At 39.9% G+C, this 24,367-nt stretch overlaps 1 protein-coding gene across 4 annotated transcripts in view; it reads left to right on the plus strand.

Annotated features, from left to right (window-relative positions):
• SDHAF3 (succinate dehydrogenase complex assembly factor 3) overlaps positions 1-24,367 on the plus strand; it is a 54,201-nt gene that overhangs the window by 15,660 nt on the left and 14,174 nt on the right. For all 4 annotated transcript variants that reach the window (XM_070730025.1, XM_070730024.1, XM_070730023.1 and 1 more), the window contains one exon: positions 6,805-7,044. In XM_070730025.1, coding sequence (XP_070586126.1) covers positions 6,862-7,044 — 183 coding nt within the window. In that variant the 5' untranslated portion in view covers positions 6,805-6,861. The remainder of the gene's footprint in view (positions 1-6,804; positions 7,045-24,367) is intronic.

The following is a 24,367-nucleotide window of genomic DNA, read 5'->3' on the forward strand; positions in this document are numbered from 1 at the left end:
TAATTTGGATCTAAGAGGAGGACCATTGTTATTAGAATAGTGCATGAGAATTCCACTGGCTATACAACGCTAATATTAGAGTAGGGTATAAAGATATATAACTTATTTCCAGTAGGTCTTTGGGGAAGTCTCCCTTTCTTGATTAAATTAATTTTCTTTTCTTTTTTCTTTTTTAATGCAAAAGAAAGCAATATAGAAACAATACTAGATATAATTGGTTTGTTATAAGCACAGAAATGGAACCAGAAATATAATGAATTCTGCTGGATAATCAATGTATTGTTATTTGATGGAAAGTGCATTGAAATAGAATTAAGATATTTAAATTATTGATTCAAATATAAAGTTACTGATCTAAAAAGGAAAAAAAAGATCAAGATAAAAGATAGGGAAGGCTTTTTTTTTCCTTTTTCCTTTTAAGATGGAAGCTATATGATATATTGTATTGATTATTTAAAACATGTAGATTATAGAATATAGATAAATAGATTTAATGGATTAACAGAATACTCAATTATAATTTTTTGAAAAATGCATTAATTTATGAAGGGGTAGAGATTGATTTGGATCTGGGAGGGAGAAGCTTTTTTCTTTATTTATTGGGATCATTATTGTTAGAGTAGGGCATGAGAATCCCGCTGGCTACGCAGCGCAAATACTAGAGTAGGGCACAAAGATATACAACTTGATTCCAGTGGGTTTTTTGAGAAGCTTCTTTTTCTTTGATCTGGTTAGTTCTATCCTTTTCGTAAAGTATAATGCAAGAAAAAATATTAGAAAAATAACAATTGACTATAGAAATTATTAAAATACAGAAAATATAGATTATAATGATAGAAAGGTTTAATAAGGGTTGAAAGGTTTTTATTTGAAGAAGGTTCAAAGAAATTGAATTTTTTTCCTTTCGGCTACCGTAATCAATAAATTTAGGTTAGGGCACGATAATTCCGCTGGGCATGCAGTGATAAGATTAAATTAGAGCAAGAAGATTAAGCTGGGTATAAAGCTTTTTATTTGTGGGTTGATTCCAGTGGGTCAATAAGGGAACTTTCTACTCTTGGTTACTTTCATGGGGTTATTTCCCCATTTTATATTATTTTCTACTTTGGTTTTTTATTGCTTAAAGATATAAGATTTAAAGAGGGTTGAAGTTAAATAAGGGTTACGGTTGAACGTTAAGGTTCCATGAAATTCATTGGATTTACAGGAAGATAGGAGGTGAAGTGTAAGAAAAAGAGGAAGTTTCCTTTTTATTTCTTCCTCTTTTTCTTTTCTTTTTTCCCCCTTCGATCAGTACCTTTATTCTTTCTTTTTCTTTTCCCTGTCTCGTATTATTCTCTTTTTATAAACCTTACCTCTTACTACTTTTATCTTTACTTTTAAATTTTGTTTCTTTTTTTTTGTAGCTATTTTTTATTTGTTTATAATTCCTTTAAAAAGGAATTATTAATTAGGTTTTCTTTAATTCTGTAATTCGGCTAATTGGGTGTAACTATGAGATGTTTTTTGTTTGATCTTTTTTGGTTTCCCCCCTTTAGTTTGTTATTGGAAGTCTTCTGGTGTTTATTTTAGATGTTTCTTATTAATGGGCGATTATCATTTTAAAAGGTTTTTAAATATATATGAAAATAGACATAGAAGAGATATGGAGAAATTTGAAATTCTATAGCCTAATCATCTTTTAGATATTGAAAATGTGAACAGCTTAAAGGAGGTTTAGCTAATAGCATTGTTGTATAATACAAGAAAATAAGCAGTTATTTTTTATCCAGATGTCAAAAGTTAAGGAGGCAGCATTGGGGGGAGGGTTTTGCATACCATATTTTTAAAAGTGACCTATTGTAAAATAATTTGATTGTATTGGTATTTTTTTTATATTGTGCATGGAGAGAAAAAATAAAAAATTATTTGGGGAAAAAAACTGATAAAAAGGCTGGAAGAATTTGGAAAGCAAAGATGTTTGACCTATAAGGTCAAAACACTTTCATAAGAATTCCATCCTTTGCAGTGCAGTCAATGAGATCTGATTTGGAAGTCCCCTTTCTTAGCCCACTCTTAAGTTAAACTGCAGAAATTGTTCTTAAATTCTTTATTTTAGAAGAATACAAAATATAGACAAAAAAACAACCTTAAAAAAAATATATTACCATATATCCATTATTTATTTTTATTTCTGTATTTGCTATTCTGAAGTCTACATTTTTTATTAATCTCCCACCTCCCCAATCTTACTGTTGTAAACTGTCCAGAGTAGCCCAAAACGAAATGAGTGGCGAATAAATTTAATAAATCCTTAAAGTGAATAATAATTTAAAAAAACACAGGAGAGAAATGGAAAACAAACAAATAAAAATGTCTGTTTTACCACGAGAAAGTTTATATAAGCAATTTATAATTTGGGAGCCATTGTACTAAGCCAGTGATGGCAAACCTTTTTTTCCTTGGGTGATGAAAGAGTGCAGGAGCATGCTATCGCACATGGGCAAGTGTCCACACCCATAATTCAATGCCTGGGGAGGGCAAAAACAACTTCCCCCACCCCCCAGAGGCCTGCTGGAGGCTGGAAACAGCCTGTTTCCCAACTTCTGGTGGGCCCAGAAAGCTTGTGTTTTGCCCTCCAAAGCCTTCTCTGAAGCCTGGAGAGGATAAAAACACCCTCCCCCATCTCCCCAGAGGCTCTATGGAAGCCAGAAATGCCCTCCCAAAGCCTCTGTGCAAGCGAAAAATCAGTTGGTCAGTGCACATATGCACGTTAGAGCTGAACTAGGGCAACAGCTCATGAGGCAGCAGATATGTTTCCGCGTGCCACCTGTGGCACCTGTGACATAGGTTCATCATCGCTGTACTAGGCTATTCTAATCATGAAAGTAGTATATGTGTTCCTAATGCAAAACACATTTTTAAAAGCATTCCAGAAAATTATTGCATACAGTTGTATGGCTCCTCTGGATACTGTTAAAGATAATGTCAGATCTTATATGGTCAACAATATATTCCTCCTCCTCCTCCTCTTCTCCCTCTTCCTCCTCCTCCTCTTCCCAGTTTGATGTCATGATTGAGCAGTGAAATGCTTAACATTCAGGGCCCCTAAGGACTCCTCAGACTTCAGCCTCATGAATAAAGCTTAATAGTAGCATTGAATACATAATTTTCTGTATTGCTAATAAAACCAAAATACTATTTTACATGGTGTATTGTGACATACATAAATAGTTCATACCAAAACGTAGTTGTTAAACATTTGTTTAAACATCAGTAATATAATAGCATCTGTAACAACCCAGGCTACTCTCTCACTTGAAAATGATAGCTCTAAACATTCAAAATGTTAACGGAACATTAACCATGATGATAAAAGCATATTCACCTGAACTGAATTAGATTGGCCAATTTACTGAGCAACAGCTACTGACAGTAACTTATTTATTTATTTGTTTTTTTGTTTTGTCCAATACACAATAATACACAATGAGGATTATAGAGGATATAATCAGGTAGAATGTATTAAAGGGGGAATAGAGGAGAAAATAAAGGAGTGAAATATAACTGAGAGAATAGCAGAAAAAGATAGGTATAGAAGATAAGATATATTAGATATAGGAGAGACAATAGGACAGGGGACGGTAGGCACTCTGGTGCACTTCTGTACGCCCCTTACCGACCACTTAGGAACTTGGTGAGGTCAACCGTGGATAGTCTAAGGGTAAAGTGTTGGGGGTTAGGGGATGATACTACAGAGTCCGGTAGTGAATTCCACACTTCGACAACTCGATTACTAATGTCGTATTTTTTACAGTCAAGTTTGGAGCGGTTAATATTAAGCTTGTATCTGTTGCGGGCTCTTGTGTTGTTGTGGTTGAAACTGAAGTAGTCTTTGACAAGCAGGACGTTGCAGCATATGATCTTGTGGGTGTTTTAGTTCTAAGCTTTGTAGACCCAGGATTGTAAGTCTAGTTTCGTAGGGTGTTCTGTTACGGGTAGAGGAGTTAAGAGCTCTTCTGGTGAAGTATCTCTGGACATTTTCGAGGGTATTAATGTCAGAAATGCGGTATGGGTTCCAAACAGATGAGCTATATTCTAGGATGGGTCTGGCGAAAGTTTTATAAACTCTGGTAAGTAGTGTGAGATTGCCAGAGCGGAAGCTACGTAGGATTAGATTAACAACTCTTAAAGCCTTCTTGGCGATGTTGTTGCAATGGGCTTTGGCACTTAAGTCTTTAGTTATTAGTACTCTGAGGGGGGATTATCTGTGATAATTTGTTGATTCAGTTTGTATTTGGAGTTTTGATTCTTTTTGCCGATGTGAAGGACAGAGCATTTGCTGGTTGAGATTTGGAGTTGCTATGTGTTAGACCAATCAGAAACAGAGTCTAGCTCTTTTTGGAGAGCAGTTGTGTTATCGGTGGTGTTGAAGAGTTTTACATCGTCTGCAAAGAGAGCACAGTTGCTTATGATGAGATTGCAAATGTAATTGATGTAGAGAATGAAGAGCATTGGTTCCAGAACACTACGTTGGGGGACACTGCTTTTAACAGGGACAGGGGTAGATATGGTGCTTCCTATTTTAAGCACTTGTTGTCTGTTTGACAGGAATGCTGTAATCCATCTGTGGAGGGATCCTGAGATGCCATAGTATTTGAGTTTTAGAAGTAGTTTGAATCGAAGGTTTTGCAGAAGTCACTATAAATTGCATCTATAGATTTTCCTTGATCAAGATGAGTTGTCCATATGTTTTTGCAGTGGAGGAGCTGCAGGTTGCAGGATAGTTTTTTTCTGAATGCAGATTGTTTTTTAGAGAGCAGATTATTAGTTTCTAGGTGGAGAGTAATTGATTGATTTATATTTGATTCCATGACTTTCCATGGGACGCAGCATAGTGATATTGGTCTGCAGTTATCGACAAGATAGTGGTCTCCTTTTCTGAAGATGGGGATGACCATAGCTTTTGACTATAGTTTGGGAAGTGTGCTGGTTCTGAATGATTTTTTGAAGATTATGCTCAGTGGTTCAGCTATAGCAGAAGATAAGGTTTTTTTAGGAAGTATGCACGTAGGCCATCTGGTCCGATTGATAGAGAGGGTTTAAGGTCACGTGATGCTTTTTCAACGTGGTCTTCACTGAAGTCTATTTGGGTTAGGTCTTAGCTGATGTTCACCCTATTGTTATCTGATTGTACTCCAGTATTCAAATTTGGGCATCTTGAATATTCCTAGAACTGTACAAAAATGACTGAATTCTCAACCTTGTATCATCACAGAACAATAGACATATGCCTTCATTTCGTTATGTAGATCTTCCATCATCCTGGATGAAAATTTCCACAAAATTCTAGAAGACTTCAGTTTGGAAAACATTTTTGTATCTTTCCAATGCTGCATTTTAGAACAATGTGTCATATTTAGGAGATTACCTCTATATTGACATTGAGCAAAATTTGCGAAGTATAGTACAAATTTACAGAGAGTTTACAGACAAGACTTTTGTCTTAGTAGCAAATATGAGAAATATAAGAATGAGAAGAAAAGTTTGGTGATATAAAACAAGCTCCCAAGTCCCTGGGCTGTGGTCCTGTATTGGTCTACGACGCATTGGGAATTGGGCCCTGCAAACTGCGGGATAATACCTGAAGCTTCCTTAGCGTATACACAGGATGTAAGTTGCATGTGAAACCATTCCTTCCTACTGCCACTGACCTCAGCCACTTCTGCCAGGACATGGAACTAGAAAGGTTGGGGACCTCTGATTTAGTGAATGCATATGATAAAATGTATAGATTTGAGTGATTGAATGTTTTGTGTGAGCATGAAATTCAACAGGATAGTTTCCAAATGTAGTAATGGAATGCTAAGTAAATGGTTCAACAGGGACTAGAAGAACAAAATGCAATGTTCCATTAGACAGTGGAACTTAATTTGTTCCGTGACCAGGTTCTTAAGTAGAAAAGTTTGTAAGAAGAAGCAATTTTTCCCACAGGAATCAATGTAAAAACAAATAATGCGTGCGATTGGGGAAACCACAGGGAGGGCGGAGGCCCTGTTTCCTCTCAGGAAACAGGCCCCACGGAGGCTTCTCCCTTTTCCGGTTGCATTTTCGGAGGGTCAGGTTTCTAAGTGGAAAATGTTTCCTGAGAAAAGGCAAAGAAATCTTGAACACCCGGTTCTCATCTAGAAAAGTCCGTAAGTACAGTAGAGGTGCTTGTAGGTAGAGGTACCACTGTATAAGATATTTATGGATAAAAAATATGAAGAATATTTGTGATGAAGTTAGGAGAATTTTCATTATATGAATGCATGTATATATTTATATCACTACAATGTATTGGATATATTTGCAATAAATGTTTGATGCAATGTGGCATATACATCTGAAAGAGAAAATAATGTGAACAAGGTAAAGTATATGGTGTTAATATTAACCATCTTCTCTTTTTCTTACCTTTTTAATTTCTTTTCCCTATTGTAGGTAAATAGATGGTGATAACTTGATTATTACATATGTACATAATGGTTTTCTCTTCCCATCACTTGACAAATTACAGTTTAGTGTATAATTTTCAGCAACTGGGGAGGCCAAACTCAATATTTTTTGAAGCTAGATGTGGTACTGTTTTTCTGAATATTCCCTTCTTTTTTGTCTGCATAAATTACAGAGATTTTGTGTGTGGAAAGTGTAATCAAAGTCCCACACATACCACCCTCTTGCTTTATCTATTTTACGCTCATTGCAAGCATTGTAGTTGCATTTAATTAAGTGGCATCATATGGGTATCTGTCTGACATAGTTATTTTTAAATTGCTTCCCTAGAACAAATACTGAAGCTAGCAACAACAGCAGGTAATCCAGTGTTCTTTCTTGAACATTATGCCAGGCAGTATACGCCATCATGTATCTCAAGTAAAGACGCTGTACAAAAAGATCCTTCAGCTTCATCGTGTGCTGCCAATGGAACTGAAAGCCCTGGGAGATCAATATGTGAAAGATGAATTCAGACGACACAAATCCATCAGTCTTCAGGAGGCCCAACACTTCTTACAGGAATGGGAGGCAAGTGATTTCTTCTATTAATTGGAGTTACCTTTCACAAATCTATAACTATAGAAAGCAGTGGGGAAATCTACTTCCCTTCCTTACCGGTTCGGAATCATCCTACGTGCTTTTATCCTCTGTGCAAAAAAGAAAATGGCTATGTCTGGGCAGTTGGTGGAGCCTCACGCGGCTGCCACTACCGGTTCTCTGAACCATCAGCCACCGCCACTACCAGTACGCCCAAACTGGGCCAAACCAGTAGCATTTCACTCTTGATAGGAAGATGATATGTTCAACAGCTTCTGGTTGGGAGTTGTGTTATAGGTTTTTGGTGAATAGGATTTTAGCTTATTTTACTTCATAATTAATTATTAAATATCTGGAATATCCTATCTGTAACAAAATAATAGGTGGCTAAGAGCTTCCTGAAGCTGCTAAAGATGAGGCATTACAACCTTAACTTTGTAACATTAAATTGTTTGAACTTCAACTCCTAGAATTCTCAGCCAGCACGAGTTTTAAAATCCTGCATTAGTGAATAGACTATTCTAGGCAAAGAATAATATGCAGTAAGACTATGTCATTTTACTTTATTTTAACAGGTTCAACTCTTTTTACTTCTAAAAATCTGAAACTGAATAGTTCTATAATAAAGGAACTGTTTTTGCAAACCGTCCCGGGTGGGGTACAACGCGATATATCACTTGGCAGGTTAGAAGAAACATATCTGCATACCCTATATATGCCATATGGCTAGCAATGATCAACTGATCCATGTTTCAATGACCAACGGATTTGCATAAATACACTTGTATGGCCAAAGGTTAATACGTACTATAAATTGCTCCCAACTCGGTTAATTAATAATAGAATAATGGAGGACTGAAGTTTTTGTATTTTATCCCTGCAAAACTTTTATTATTTCCAGAAAGGTTCTTCTGAAGCTCCAAAGATTGAAGAAAATATATTGAATTAGCTAAGGAGAATATAGGACCCAGCATTTTAAACTCAGGAACTAGAAACTGAACTGAACAGAACAGAATAATAGAGTTACCAGACATTAGTCCAACTACCATTTTAGACAAATGGTTGTCCAATCTCTTCTTAAAAACTTCCACTATTGGAGAAACCACAACTTTTGGAGGGAAGGTGTTTCCCAGAACAACTTCAGAACAATATAATGGATTTTTACTTCCAGTTCATGCCACTAATATTTTGTCAGTTCATGTTGGATCTGTTTGTTTTAGAAGTGCAAACTGGCATTTCATGACAATTTTATTGTCTTCTTATATAAGGTTGCATTTTCTGAAATGATCCACATGATGGCACCAAATACCAGCTTCAGGGATTTTTTTGAGGAAAAAAAAGTTTTAGTGTAGGCAGTAAGTAGTCACAGGGCTTATGGTAAAGTGCATTAACCTGGACTTGTGAACTGATTCATTGTAAAATTGTTTACTGCTGTACTGGTACAAAACCAGACATCACCTCATAATTTAAAAACTCCCATGAACATAAGCAGGAAGAAAATATTAGTGGATTGGATTGGAAAAAATATCTTAAATATTATCAACATAGGACACTGCCTATTAGCAAGTCAGTGACTTGATAAAATTCTAGGTAGTGAATCTTTTCCATTACCTTATCCTTTCAAATGGAAAGGCCACTAATTGAATCAGGGCTCCTTGACATAAAACATAAAGGCTTAGCCATCCTATTCACATCATATTCATTAGGGATTTTAAATTTGTTTATTAATTCAGTGTACAGATTGCCTAATGAAAACAAATAAAAAATAGCATATGGCAGGGAATAGAGGACAATTTTTTTTAAAGGCCAAGTTTTCTACCTACATAGTTCCTTATGCCCTTTTATATGAGAATGCATAAAGAGCTAATGATTTTTATTCTTTTGGGAGCACCTGTTGAATTAAATTTTTAAAGTCTCTGAACTCCCTTCAGAATTATAATTCAAACAAATAGGAGGATATAAGTTGAGGAAAGTTACCCTAATGATCCAGGTGCAGTGCCTTTTGATGATAAACAAAGTAGGTTCTCTGCCCTTTTTATAATAAACATATTGTCTGTATGCACATACTGGATGGAGGCTCTAAGAGATAATGTGAATTACCTGGATTAATAAGTAGAATCAGCAACTTTGTTTTATATGGACCCTGCTATACCTACCAGCACTGAATCTGTTTTTTAAGTCAGCACGAATAAGAATTTCTTTTCGTCTGTCTTGAATCTTCCATCATATAATTTTATTCATCATTTAGCAAATCTTATTCTTATTTATCCATCATTTATTCTTGTTAATTCTATATTATTTCCAGCATCATGTTCTAATGTTATTTAGAAACCCATATTAAGAATTTGACATTATTGATTCTGGAGTATGTTCAACTTAGACTTCATACAAAATGCACCCAAAACAAAATTTTATGTGAACTGACAATTATTATTATTATTATTATTATTATTATTATTATTATTATTATTATTATTATTATCATCATCATAATCATCATCATCATCATCATCACCATCATCATCATTATCATTATCATTATTTATTAGGTTTTTTTATGCTACCCTTCTCCAAAAACTCGGGGCGGCTCACAGAATAAATATAGAAACAAAGCGTACAAATCTAATACATTAAAAAAACTACAGCTAAAAACCCAATGTATTAATCAAACAGTCCAATCACACCATGCATCACATTTTTTGATCGGGGCCAAGATCTAATTGTCCCAGGCCTGGCAACATAGTAAGTCTTGAGACTCTTGTGGAAGGCAAAGATTTAATTTAATTTAATTTAATTTAATTTATTAGATTTGTATGCCGCCCTCCAGAGATTCGGGGTGGCTCACAACAATCACAACAATATACAAATCCAATATTTAAAAATAAAACAAAATATTTTTAAAAACCCATCATTAAGAACCATACAATACAATCATACCATTCATAAAAGCTATATGAGCTCAGGGGTATCTCAGTTACCCCATGCCTGGCGACAAAGGTGGGTCTTGAGTAACTTGCAAAAGGCAAGGAGGGTGGGGGCCGTTCTAATCTCTGGGGGAACTGATTCCAGAGGGCTGGGGACGCCACAGAGAAGGCTCTTCCCCTAGGCCTTTTGTAAATGACATTGTCTGGTTGACAGGACCTGGAGTTGGCCAACTTTGTGGGACCTAACTGGCCGCTGGGATTTATGTGGCAGAAGGCGGTCCTGTAAGTAATCTGGTCTGATGCCATGTAAGGCTTTGTAGGTCATTACCAACACTTTGAATTGTGTCCGGAAACCAATCGGCAACCAGTGCAGTCCGCCGAGTGTTGGAGAGACATGGATATATCTAGGGATATATATATATAAAGAATCTCTCTCCCATCTCAGAATTGGGGATATGCAAGTAGAGCAAAACAGCTATAAAAATATAAGAGAATAGAACCACCATTCTAAAATAATTTCCTTCATCTTGAAAATTGTAAAGGATGTTGATGACAGCAAGAAACTGCTGAGTAGATAAGGTTCAAGAGGATCGAAAGAGGGCAAGGTTCAATCCTGTTGAACCTTATCTTCTCTGGAACAGTTGCAAAGAACCAGTTTGAGAAGATTGCTCTGTTATATACATGAGCAATACAATGGTTAATTTAATTGTTAATATGTGAATAGCTCCTTATAGTTCTGTAGAGAAGAAGTTAACAATTTCGGTGTTAACCTTTTCTGTACACCTTTTTTCATTCAAATATTAATGATATTCTTTTAAAAAAATTTCTATTTCTGGTATGTTAACTGTAAGGTTAGAATGTTTTAAATACCTACATATTGTTATTAATAGCATATTTTATAATGTATTTTATTTATATTGCTTTTAATGAATTGGATCTTTGAAAAGTTTGACAATGAAATATGTACATCAAATTCAGTGGTTATTTTTTTGAAATGAGTGAATAACATAAGAATAGATACTGTTCTGCTATGCTACAATTGAAAGTTCTTTAAATAAAATAAATAAGGCAAGAATGCCTATATGGTTTTTTATATATGCATAAGAGCAATATATATGAAATCATTAATAATTTTTCTTTAACAAATGTGTGAATCTCTCCTGTTTTTAAAATTAATCTTGATATCTATTTTAATTACTTTATACAGCTTAAGACAATTTATTTTTAATTTCAAATATTTGCAGTGTTTCAAATCACACTTGCTTAGATAATGTAATTGGTTAATTAATGGAGTATTATTTTCTTTATTTAATGCTGAAAAAGAAAATAATCCCAATGATCCAAGTTTATCTTGCACATCGGATATGAGCTTTAAGTTCAAAGCATCTGGAAAGCATGAGATTGGGAACAGCTGCTGTTATCTAATATATATTATAACAATAAATTAATGTGATATGCTTAATGATTTAAAGCTAGGAGTATGTATGTATTTTTGCTGGTATGTATTTTTCAGTTTTAAATTGCCCATCTTCCTTAGATTCTGGGCTTAAAGTAAGTTAAATTTAAAGTAAGTACGTAAGAGTCAAGGATGTTAAAACACTATTAAAATTAATTTAAAAAGTGAAAGGAGGGTTTTCAGGGCACCAGATGGCCCCATGGTTGTGTGGCTCTTCACATGAAGCCTCAGAGCCATGTTTGACTCCTTTTTAGACAGCCATGAGAGTAGGGACATGCCTCATTTCCAGGGACAAGATTATTCTACAGGATGGGAACAATGGCAGAGAAAGCTTTCTTCCAGGATCCCACCTCTCAAAATTCTTTAACTGATCGGGTCTGCAATGTACTTTCCTGGCCTGACCATATAGTACTGGTCAGAGCAATGGGACAAAGATGGTTCCATAGTATATGGTACATCACATGAATGTAAATGTTGGTGAATTGTGTTAAGGTTCATGGACCAAATAATAATAAAAAAAGAATATCTACCATTTACCATCCTCATATTCAGAATAATATTTTTGTTCTTGCCTTTGTTCTAGGTTCCATTAACATTCCTTTGCCAATGAAAAGTGATAAATAATAAAACTTTACTTACCGGTACTTACTTACTTATTTAATCAACCTTAAGTTTGCATCTATTGTGTGCTCGTATATTGTTGTGGTTGAAGCTGAAGTAGTCCTTGACATTGTAGCGGATAATTTTATGTACCACACTTAGGTCAGATTGAAGGTTGCATAGTTCTAAGCTGTCTAAACCCAAAATTTCAAGTCTGGTGTCATAAGATATTGTGTTGCAAGCGGAGGAGTGGAGGAGTCTTCTCATGAAATATCTCTGTACTCTCTCATTTGTATTAATGTCCGATATGCAGTGTGGGTTCCCAACAGATTAGCCGTATTCGAGAATTGATCTAGCAAATGTTTTGTGTGTTCTAGTTAGCAGTACAGTATTACCAGAGAAAAAGCTATGCAAGATTAGGTTAACAACTCTTAATGCCTTTTTGACAATATTGTACAATGGGCTCTAGCAATTAAATCATTAGAGATGAGTACTCCAAAGTCTTTGACAGAATGAGGGTCACTTATAAGGTTGTGTCCATCCAGCTTGTGTTTTATGTTCTCCTCCTCCTCCTTTTTTTTTTTTTTGCCAATGTATAAGACAGAGCATTTGTTGATTGAGATTTGAAGTTGCCACTTGTTTGATCATTCTGACACATAGTCAAGGTCTTTTTGAAAGGTAGCAAAACTATTGGTGTTGAATAGCTTTACACCATCAGTGAAGAGAATGTAGTTGCTTTTAATATGATCACAAAGATCATTTTTGTAAAGTTTAAAGAGAGTTGATCCTAGAACTTTGCTGCCTTGGGTGATATTGCTGTTAACAGGTACAAGATTTGATAGGGCATTCCCTATTTTGATAATTAGTTGCCTGTTTAACAGGAATGCAGCTATCCAATTGCGCAGAGGTCCAGAAATGCCATAAGACTTTAGTTTTAAAAGTAGTTTAAAATGGATAATAAAATAGTTCAGTTGTTTTTATCCTGTTTTGTCAGATACTCTATTCTATTCTTTCCTGCCTTGTGCAGTCATATTCTCAGGAGCCATCACATTTATGTAGCTACCTCCAAATGCAAGTGTGATTTCTGTGGAATCTGACGTGCATAAATGTTTTTCTAAACTACTTTTGATAATATCAGGCTTCTTCTTCCCTATTAAGGCAGTAGTTTGAAGAGTTAGCAAAAGAAGATATTCATGCAGGGCAGTCTTAGTCTTTATTATGCAATGAATTACTTTGCTGTGTTCAACAACAAGAAACATTAAAAAAAATTATTATTTTAAAAACTTTTAAATGTTAAAGTTTATTCAAAGTTCAATCTAATTCAAACAGATCCAAGATGTCTTCCAATAGAATAACGTATTATTCCTTGCACATTACTTGTCAGATATCAAAATAGTTTCCCTGTTGAAGGTCAACAGCTGTAATCCATGAAAATTTCCTATCATTGCAATTATTCCTCCAGTCTGTAGGTTGAACCCTTGCTTCCATATCTACTTTTTATTCTGTATTTTTCTTTGATACTTAAATCAGTTTTAATCACACTGAAAATATTATTTTATAATCTTCTTTGCCAGATTTTTAAAAATACTTTATAGCCAAAATCCAGGTTCTTAAAGAATGGCCATCAATTATAATTCCATCTCTTTTCCCCCCTTGTTAAAACTCTATGGTTTCCCATGGTTCTTCGATGCCAGCTAGTTGCTTCCTGTAATTTGAGTCCCTTCATTTCCTTTTAAGTTCTAAGAATAGAATCTTTCAAATTTCTATTGACATTTACACTCACAGCGCTAAATTTAACTCCTCCTTCGCTCTTTAGCATTCTATCTTGTATGTTCTTTCCCAAGTGATTTCTCTCTTCAAAAAAAAAAAAAAAAAAGCAATCCAGCCGTTTGTGGCCACTGCAGCTAGGACAACATTTTAAGTGCCATCTTCCATCACCACTGGCCAAGAGACTTTGTTGGCACCCTAGGAGATTTGCCACCTCCCCAGCTTGCCGACAAACATCTCACTTTGTTCCCACCCCTACAGGGCGGTTCTGGTCCGGTTCCTAATGGCGGAAATATTGGGGTTCCCCAACGGAGTGCAAGGAACACCCATCTCACCACAACACTTGGCCATGCCCTCCACCCAGCAGTTTGAATTGGTACAATTTGAACTGGACCTAGTAACAACCTGGAAGCATTATCGATCACGCAACACCTTCTACTTTGATTACCATATTTTTTGGAGTATAAGACGCACCAGATTATAAATTGCACCTTAGTTTGGGGGAAGGAAAATAGGAATAAAATCTACCTATTAAGTATTCATCTCACTAGTGTCCTTAATCTGTTCAGTATCAGCACATTATTTTATCCCCTGGTTAGGGCTGAAAAAGCTTTATTCATAGGGAGTAAGAATGAAAACAAGCCTGCAAAGACTTAGGCCAAGAAAAACTGCTTTGAAGGGAGTAGGAATTTTAAAAATGCAGCAAGCCAGGAAGATCATTAGCACCACGTTCAGGCTGAAAATGCCTTTTTCAGAGTGAGTAGGAATGAAAGCAAGCCTGCAAAGATTTAGGGCTGGAAAAAAATCTTCTTCTAAGACAGTGATTTTCAACCTTTTTTGAGCCGCGGCACATTTTTTACATTTACGAAACCCTGGGGCACATTGAGCGGGGGGGGGGGGGGGGTTAAAAAAAGTTTGGACAAAAAAATTATCTCTCTCTCTTCCTCCCCTTCACTCTATTTCTTTCTCCCTCCCTCTTTCTATCCCTTTCTTCCTCTTTCTCTCTCTCTCCCCATCCCTTTCTTTTCCTTCCTTCCTGTTTTTTGCTCTCTTTCTCGCTCCCTCCCTCCCTTCCTCTATGTCTTTCTCTCTCTCTCCTTCCCTCCCTCTCTTTCTCTCTCTTGCTTTCTTTCTCTCTTTCGCGCTCTCTCTCTCTTTCTCTTGTTTTCTCTCTCTTGCTTTCTTTCTTTCTCTATTGTTCTCTTTCTCTCGCTCTTTCTTTCTCTCTTGCTTTCTTTCTCTCTTTCTCTCTTTCTTTCTTTCTTTCTTTCTTTCTCTCTTTCTCTCTGAGCTTCGCGGCACACCTGACCATGTCTCGCGGCACACTAGTGTGCCACGGCACACTGGTTGAAAAACACTGTTCTAAGAGAACAGGAAGCTGGGGAGATTGTTAGCATCTAGTTAGGGCTAGAAAAAAAAGCTTCAAAAAAGCTACATATAAGACACACCCAAATTTTCACCCTCTTTTACGGAGGAAAAAGGTGCGTTTTATACTCCGAAAAATATGTCAGCCCTCATTCTTATTTTGTTAACTAGAGCTCAGTAACACAGTAGCTGTATGTGCATCTGTTGCATCCATAACTGGCATTGCTAGCACATCAAAATGGATTTAAATAAAAACAATTTAAAAGACTGAAATACTATGAAAAAAAATTAGATGAAGTTGATAAAATCTCTGAATTTTTTTTGAAAAAAAGAACTTATGCAAGTATTTTGGATGAGTGTAGAAGATGCATTTAAGCTACTACTGCAAATAGTTGTAAACACAGCTCAAAATACAAACCATTGGCATCATCCAAAATAAGAGATTGCTGGTTTAAGGATAATTACTTTACCTGTAGATAAACAACATTTTTGACTGAGAGATGCAGTCTTTTACTGCTTACAACTAGCTACAGTATATAATACTTTCGGAACATTAGTTGTATTTGTCTATACTTCTTTCCAGAAAATAACCAAAAGGTTTGTTTCTTTCCTAATTGAAAAGTTAAGCATGACTTCAACTACCTAACTCAGGGATATCAGGGTTGTTATTATGGGATAGAAATGTAGCCATGGCAACAGAAAGAGAAAAGGGTGCTTGAGTTTCCATATTTATTTCTAAAACAATGTATTCATTTTAAGCCATCCTTTATTTCTGATTACCAGAATAGCAGGGCTTTTAAGACAACAAAGCTGGCACATTGTTTGGTATCCGTGAAGAGCTTAAAGAGGGTTTCAATGCTATCAAAAGAGAAAGAAAAATATAGTTTAACCCTACAAATAGGTATTGAAATCTAAGTAATAGTAACTGGATTTCTGAATATAAATGAACCACAATTTACATAAAAAATACCTCTGTGAGCGTTTCTGCTACTCCTTGAAAATCACGTGTAAAAAAATAAACACAGGACAATGGCTTTAGAAGAATGCTTGCTTCCAAATTTCTCCATAAATTTTAGCTGTACAGGATTTTTGTATTATTTGAATGGGTACCTAGATGCTAATGCATTATTCAGAAACAAATAAGATATATTTTATTCATTCCATTTTTCTTTAAAACGCCACAACATGCTTTTAATGTGATTGGCACAACATGGGATCCTCTGGAAATTGTTATATGATTCCTTTACTAAGGAAACTCTGAAGAATGCCATGTCATTTCTCTAGGGACAGATAAAGAATGCTTGGCTAAACCAGTTAAAGATTAAAAAAAAAATCAGAAGATATATTCCATTGCTTTTTGAATAATAGTAGTTTTTCTCCTGCTAGCTTCATAAATCATATTCCCTTTATTATTATATTTTTGGACAGGGCTCTAGTTAGCCTAGCAATGAAACTGGGATGGCTATGAATTCATGACTCCTGTGGGAAATTCAGAGTTTTGTATTGTATCTGGATTCTAATATGACAGCATTCATCAATATATCTAAGACAAGTTGAAAACAGGAAAACAAACTTCCAAAACAAATTGTTTAAGCTAAATCCCAGAAACAAAGAAGTACCTGAAGATAAATGGAAAATCACATCAATGTTTATGTGCCTACTATCCAGAGAACACAATATTCTCTAGAAAGGCCTCAGCTATAACCTAGACCAGTGATGGGCAACCTTTTGAGCTTGATGTGTCAAAATTCGCCAAAAAACCGAGCATAACTCGGGTGGTGTGTCACCTTGAGAAAAAAAACATAATTTTGTGCTAAAAGTGTCTGGTAACCAATTCCAGGCACTCCAAATTTCCTGTTCATAGTGGCACTCCTCTTGATTCTCCAAGCGTCACCTTTCTAGATTCTTAAGCTTTGACCTCAAGTCAACAAACAAGCTTCGCGGAGTCTTACTTTCACTTTGCAGAATAGTCCCCGGACTCTTTTTTTTAAAAAAACTCCTGCAGGAGAGGGAGGGGCGCCCTTGCCCCAAAGACTCACTGAAATGGCGAATTCTCACGTGAATTGCAAGTTATTTCCAGAAGCCTGGGACAGATATCCTTGCAAAGGTTTGACAGAAAAAGCAAGCAAAGAGCAAACTTCAAAAGAAGGGGAAAGACGGGAGGGAAGGAGGAGGCAAAAGGAGGAAGGGAGAGAGCAGAGGGAAGAAGGAAGGAAAGAAGGAAGGAAGGAGAGAGAAAGAATAGTAAGAAGGATGGAAGACAGAAAGAAAGAAAGAGGGAGAGAGAAAGGGAGAGAAAGAAAGGAAGCAAAGAAAGAAAGATGGTAAGAAGTTAGATAGAAAGAAAAAGAGAGAGAGATGGAAAAAATGAAGGAAGGAAGGACGGAAGGAAAGAGAGAATGAAAGAGAGAGAAAAAGAAGTAAGGAAAGAAAGAAAAAGAAGGAAGGAAGGAGAGAGAGAGAGAAAAGAAAAGTAAGAAGGAAGGAAGATAGAAACAAACAAAGTGGGAGAGAGGGAAAGAGAGAGAAACAAAGGAAAGAAAGAAAGATGGTAGGAAGACAGAAAGAAAGAGACAGAGAGAGAAGGAAAGAGAGAGAGAGAGAAAGAAAGAGAAAAAGAGAGAAAGAAAGAAAGAAAGATCCCATGGGCTTTGAAAAGGGGGGGTGCGTCGAAGGGCAGCCCAGCCTCTCTCTTTCCGGAGAGAAGCGGGAATAGCCCGAAGAGCAAGGCTCTCTCCAGCCCGCGCCCAGCTGAAGCTGCGGAAAGAAAGCAAAGGCCGCTCCGCCAGTTGCCTCCGTTGCCCGATTCCTGGCATAGAAAATCGAACGGAGAGAGGGGGAGCTTCATCCAGAAGAGGGAATGTAAGAGCTACAAGAAGATTCCCCCCCACCTCACGCGCGGGCGCCCCAGATCCCTCCATCGTTCCTCCCATTGTTTGAAATCTCTGAACCGCAGTTGGTTCGAAGATTTGAAATCTGGTCGAGGTCGAGAGTAAGGCAAAAGGCGGCGATTTCGTGCTAAGACCCATTTTCTGCGCGAGCGATGAATGGGATCGTAATGCCGTCTGCTGGACAAACCGCGGCATTGCTCCCTCGCAAATGATTAGAAAAACCACTTCGGCCCAGCTCCGTTCCCCGAAGGGGCTCTTTGGAAGGAACAGGTTTCTCTCTAAGGGAAAGAATCGGCTCACCCAATGAAAGTGAACGCGAAGCGACGATATTTCTTCATCTGGAAAAAATGGACATCTGACTTCCTTAGCGGCCGCGTGTCACTGAAAATGGCTACGCATGTCAGTGCTGACACGCATATCATAGGTTCGCCATCACTGGTTTATGGGATTCCCATCCAGAAGAGGTCGTGACAGCTGTCAGCCTGGATAGCTTCAAGGCAGGATTAGACAGATTCAGGGAGGCCAAGTGTTTCGGTGGTTATTGAAACGGATGTCCATATGCCGCCCCTATGGTGGTTGAGGCAGGCAGGGTTCCCCTGGGTCCAATTTGTTGGGGGTCGAGGGAAAGGGAGGCTTTTTCCTTCTCTTTCTGCTCAGAATCCCCATGGACAATTCATGGACCACTGGGTGACTTGATGTGATTTGGCCTGATTCAGCAGGGCTCTTCTTAGATTATTATGTCCGGAGAGGCGATCTTGCTCTGGCTTGGGCTGCAGCTGGGACGGTTCCTGTCGAATGGGCCATATGTGGGCCTCTGATTCCCCCCTTGGCTTTTCTGCTGAGTCCGAGGCTTCTCCGTGGACCGCTCAGGTCTGGGATCCTGGGAGAACCCTGCTGCAGCTCTAGATCCCCCCAAGCGACGTAGGGAGCTTTGCAAGAGGTGATGCAACCGGGGCTTCGGCCTGGGGAGCCCCAACTGGGGAGCCAAGGGAGGTTGCTGCTGTTCTTGAGGACATGGGACTTTGGATTGAGGGGTAGGAGGAAGGTGTGGGGCGTCTCCAGAGGTGGGCTGCTAAGGGGGAACGGTGATGTTTGCTCGTGCGTGCTAGCAGAGTCCAGTGCAATTCTACTACCGCACCTGGGCAGTGTCTGCACGGGATTTTGTTACCTGCCCAGGGGCAGTGGCAGAATTGCCCTGGACTCCGCCAGCACTCAGGGCCACAAGGGGGAACACACCTGACCGTACCCCCTTAGCAGCCCATCTCTGGGTAGAGTCTCTGCCAAGGTCGGATGAGTTGGAAAGGTGGGGGCTGGTGAGGGGGGAGGAAGAGAGCCAGCACTAGGCTGTCAGTCTCGCCCTCTTTCTCCATCTCGGCCCATTTAAGAGGAGGGCTGACCTTCCCCACCCGGAACTCCCCGGCCTGCACGGCCCCTCTTCCCTCCCGGCCCTCCAAGTGAGCCCAGAGGTCCCTTCGCCTCTGCTGCCTGGGAGACGCTGCGAGGCCCAGTCCAGTGGGTGTCTGGGGGGGTCTGTATTAGTGAATTATTACTAGTATCTCTGGTCTATCATCTGGATATTTAACAACAGCAGCACTGCAAACTAGTGGCTGATGACCGGTCCTTGCACTGATAATAGCTGCCGGATCCCCACAGTCATGGGATCACAGTTTGGGGGTTTGTCAATGAGCCTGTCTTTACAATGATCCCGGGATCACGTGATCGCCCTTTGCAACCTTCACCGCTGGTGGCCCCCCGGGGGGAAAAAGAGGAGCAAGGGAGGCCCAGGTCAGGAGGAGCTGTCCAGCAGGGAGACACCCCAGGGAAGCTTTGCCAGGCGATGGAGAGGTGGACACAGCTGGCAAGGCTTCTCTTCGGTGGGGATGATGGATTAGGGCAGGGATGGCCAACCTTTTTTTCCTCAGGTGCCGAAAGGCCGTGGGTGTGTGCTATTGTGCATGTGCGAGTGCCCACCCCTAGAATTGAAGGCCTGGGGAGGCCGAGAACAGCTTCCCCTGCCTTCCGGAGGCCCTCTGGAGGCTGGAAATGGCCTCTTTCCCAACTTCTGCTGGGCCCAGTAGGCTCGTGTTCCCCAGGCTCCAAAGGCTTCTCCCCAAAGGCTCACTGGAAGACCCCTGATTCAGGTGACCCGGAGGGTGCAGGTAAACCCCCAGGGGGCCTCTAGGCATCCCAGAAAACCCAAAATTTGCCTTCCCAATGCTCACCACCCAATGACTCTGCAAAGAGGAGAAACCTTTCCAATCCCCACCATTCAGTCAGAACTGAAGAAGCTTCTTATATGAGAAGCAAAAGGTTTTCAAGGGGGAAAACCTCCCAAAATCCCTTTTTTGAAAAGCCCCTTTGGGATCTGGGCTGACTGGGGCTTCTGGGGTCCCTCCCATCCCTGAAGAAGGAAAAGGGGTGAAGGGGAAGAGCCGTTCTTTTCAGCTGCCCCTCGGGTCTGGAGACTGAGCTTTCCTGGGAAGTAGGAGGTGAACCTGCCAGGCCTGCTTGGGAGGAATCCGGGTTTTGCCATGGGGGGTGGATATGATTGGATGGCCTAGTCCATGGAAACAGGTGGGATTGAACCAAGGCTTGGGGGGTCACTTCTGGGGAAGCCCCACAGAGCCTGGCCATCCGAGGGTCCACATTCGGGGCTCTGCTTCGTGACCCAGGGGAGAACTCCAAAGGGGGCTTATCCGTGGCCTTCCATCCCTGAGCAGGAGGGGGATCTGTGCGTTGGCTGCCAGGGCTGGTTGCTGGCGGTTTCAGGGGAGCAGAATTTAGCAGAATACTACAGAGTTGGAAGGGACCTTGGAGGTCTCGTAGTTCAACCTCCCGCTTAGGCAGGACCCCATGGATTCCCCTCTGCTGAGCGCCACTCAACTCTTAACCTTCCCTTGTGAGCTGAAGGGGGGGGATTCCAAGGGAGGGAGGGGTCACAGATTGAGCAGAGGCAGACATGTTGTTTGATCTCTAGGTTACCTGGGTACCTGGATTAATAATAATAATAATAATTTATTAGGTTTGTACGCCGTCCCTCTCCGGAGACTCGGATTCTGTTGGGATTCTTTTCAGTTACTCACTTTTAGTGGTTTGAGTGAGAAGGAAGGCGAGAGATGTTGGCCCTGCAAGAGGAAGAACCACAGCCACAAAGAAAGACCGAGTGGGAAGCAGGACTTGATTTTTGTTCTCGGGAATTTTTTTTCCTTCCATGGGAGTTCCACCTTGGGATATTTAATCTTGGTGGGGAAGCATCATCCATGGAGAGCAGAAATTTATTCTTCTCCCCCCTCCTTTTCTCTTTCAGCCATGGAGCCAGAAAAAGATGCAGCCACAATAGTCACAATTACAATCTTTGTGGCCTACTTTTTCATTTGTCTCTGGCAAATTTTGCGCTATTGCAAGTAAGTGGCTCCTGATCGGGGTAGTGGCGTCACCACAACCTTGGGAGTTCCACCTTGGGATATTTAATCTTGGTGGGGAAGCACCAACTATGGAGAGCAATGGAAAACGAGAGATTTTTCGTCGTGACGATTCTGATGCTGGTTGGATACCTGTTCATCTGTCTCTGGCACCTTTTGCGGTTTTGCAAGTAAGTGGCTCCTGATCGGAGTAGTGGTGTCACCACAACTGAGGGAGGCCTGGTGCCCTGGAAAGCCCCGCCCCCAAATCCTGGTTGGGCCAATAGGAGGAAGGATAGACTCCCTTGGGGCTGGAAGGGACCTTGAAGGTCTTCAAGCCCAACCCCCAATCTATAAGAATGAGCTTTGTTATCCTTGTGGAGAAAGCAATGGACCACTCACTGATATTTTGTTCTTTTCAATCCACCGAAGAAGGTTTCAGGAAGTACCACCGGAAACACCAATTGAAGATGTGGAGGCCCACATCATTTACGTGGCACCCTACATCCCAGACCCCGCCCATCCCCACCTCTCCCTGATTCATGAGGAGGATGTCAGACCTCTTCCTGAAATACACGACAATGTGATGGTTGGTAAGTGTTTGCACTAGTGCTATATTTTGCACTACTGCAAGTAAGTGGCTCTTGATCGGAGAAGTGGCGTCACCACAACCTTGGGAGTTTCACCTTGGGATATTTAATCTTGGTGGAGAAGCACCAACCACGGAGAACAGAAATTTACTCTCCCCCCCCCTTTTCTCTCACATTGTCGACCAGGGAGATGTGGGAATTGATGGATTCCGGGATGAGGATCGAAATTGATGGTTGTTGCAAAGGCCGCTCCGCCAGTTGCCTCCGTTGCCCGATTCCTGGCATAGAAAATCGAACGGAGAGAGGGGGAGCTTCATCCGGAAGAGGGAATGTAAGAGCTACAAGAAGATTCCCCCCCACCTTGCGCGCGGGTGCCCCAGATCCCTCCATCGTTCCTCCCATTGTTTGAAATCTCTGAACCGCAGTTGGTTCGAAGATTTGAAATCCGGTCGAGGTCGAGAATAAGGCAAAAGGCGGCGATTTCGTGCTAAGACCCATTTTCTGTGCGAGCAATGAATGGGATCGTAATGCCATCTGCTGGACAAACCGCGGCATTGCTCCCTCGGAAATGAGTAGAAAAACCACTTCGGCCCAGCTCCGTTCCCGGAAGGGGCTCTTTGGAAGGAACAGGTTTCGCTCTAAGGGAAAGAATCGGCTCACCCAATGAAAGTGAATGCGAAGCGACGATATTTCTTCATCTGGAAAAAATGGACATCTGACTTCCTTAGCGGCCGCGTGTCACTGAAAATGGCTACGCGTGTCAGTGCTAACACGCGTGTCATAGGTTCGCCATCACTGACCTAGACAATACTAATCAGTTAGAATTCTTTGTAGCCTTAGAAGCAGCATTTGAAACCAGAGAATTTGCCATACAAATCCAAGAAAATATATTTGTGAGGGTTCCAAATAGCGTCCAAAATTAAGAGTCCAAGGCAAAGTATTTCTCAAAATTCCAATTTATTAATAGAGCCATGTTGGCACATCTCGGTGAAACCAAATCTGAAGTCTTCACCACCCAGTTCAGGTCTGTTAGGACTCTCTCCAAAACAGTTGGGTTAGCAATACAGTGGTACCTCTACTTATGAACTTAATTCATTCCGTGACCAGGTTCTTAATTAGAAAAATTTGTAAGAGGAAGCAATTTTTCCCATAGGAATCAATGTAAAAGCAAATAATGTGTGCGATTGGGGAAACCACAGGGAGGGTGGAGGCCCTGTTTCCTCCCAGGAGATTCCTAGGGAGGTCCCACGGAGGCTTCTCCCCACCTTTTCTGGCCCTGTTTCCTCCCAGGAGATTCCTACAGAGGCTCCACTGAGACTTCTCCCTGCCTTTTCCGGCCCTGTTTCCATCCAGGAGATTCCAGGAGGGGCCCCACGGAGACTTCTCCCTGCCTTTTCCAGTTACAGTTTTGGAGGCTCAGGTTTGTAAATGGAAAATGGTTCCTGAGAAGAGGCATAAGTACAGCCGTCCTTAGGTAGAGGTACCACTGTATATTACCCAACAATATGTGATATAAACTGAGCTATGTCTGATTTGCTGAGATGTTGCAGACTGCCAGAAGAGGGAGCTAGAGTTCATAGCTTATTTCTCTGAGACACACTCTTTGTTTTTCTTTGTCCAGCTGCTCACTGCTAATGGCTACTAACTGTTAAGTGTGCTCTGCAATGTCTATGCAATCTCTCTGTGTTGTAGTTATGTACAGTATTATAGCTAAAATGTGTTTAGGCTTCATATCTATATATAACAAAGACAACTGGTAAGAAAGAATATGTAAATAATATTTGGATTGTTATTCTGACTATTATGTGTATGATTTTGGACTGTTTATAAGAACATGCTATTTCTCAAAGTAAACTTTAATTCAAATTAGTATATCTTATATGGCTGAGTAGTTATTCACAACTAATCTCAATATACAAATGTATGTGTGTGTACAACCTTGGTAACAAGGATTACCCTGCTCATGCATTACATCATACATTGCTCTGCTCATACATTAATAAAGTCCTTGCCCACACACCCACAAATCCATCACATTATCCAATATTCAACTGCCAGGGTGGCACAATCCACCATCTTCTGTGCAAGTGTAGAGGTGTAGAGACAAAGGGTGACCTTGGCTTTCTAGAAAGAATTTGTTATCGCTACATTCTAAAAATCTCATACAACCCCCTCTCCCATTTTCCACAGTAGAAAATGCATAGTGAAATAGTATAAAATGTGGCAGTCCTAAGCTGCCTAATAAAATATCACAGGCCCACTGACGTCAAGGCCGCCTGGGGAAGCGGCGTGCAGCGACAGAGCCGGAGAAGCCGGGCAG

This window comes from Erythrolamprus reginae, chromosome Z, assembly GCF_031021105.1.
Source record: "Erythrolamprus reginae isolate rEryReg1 chromosome Z, rEryReg1.hap1, whole genome shotgun sequence".
In the NCBI taxonomy this organism is placed as follows: domain Eukaryota; kingdom Metazoa; phylum Chordata; class Lepidosauria; order Squamata; family Dipsadidae; genus Erythrolamprus; species Erythrolamprus reginae.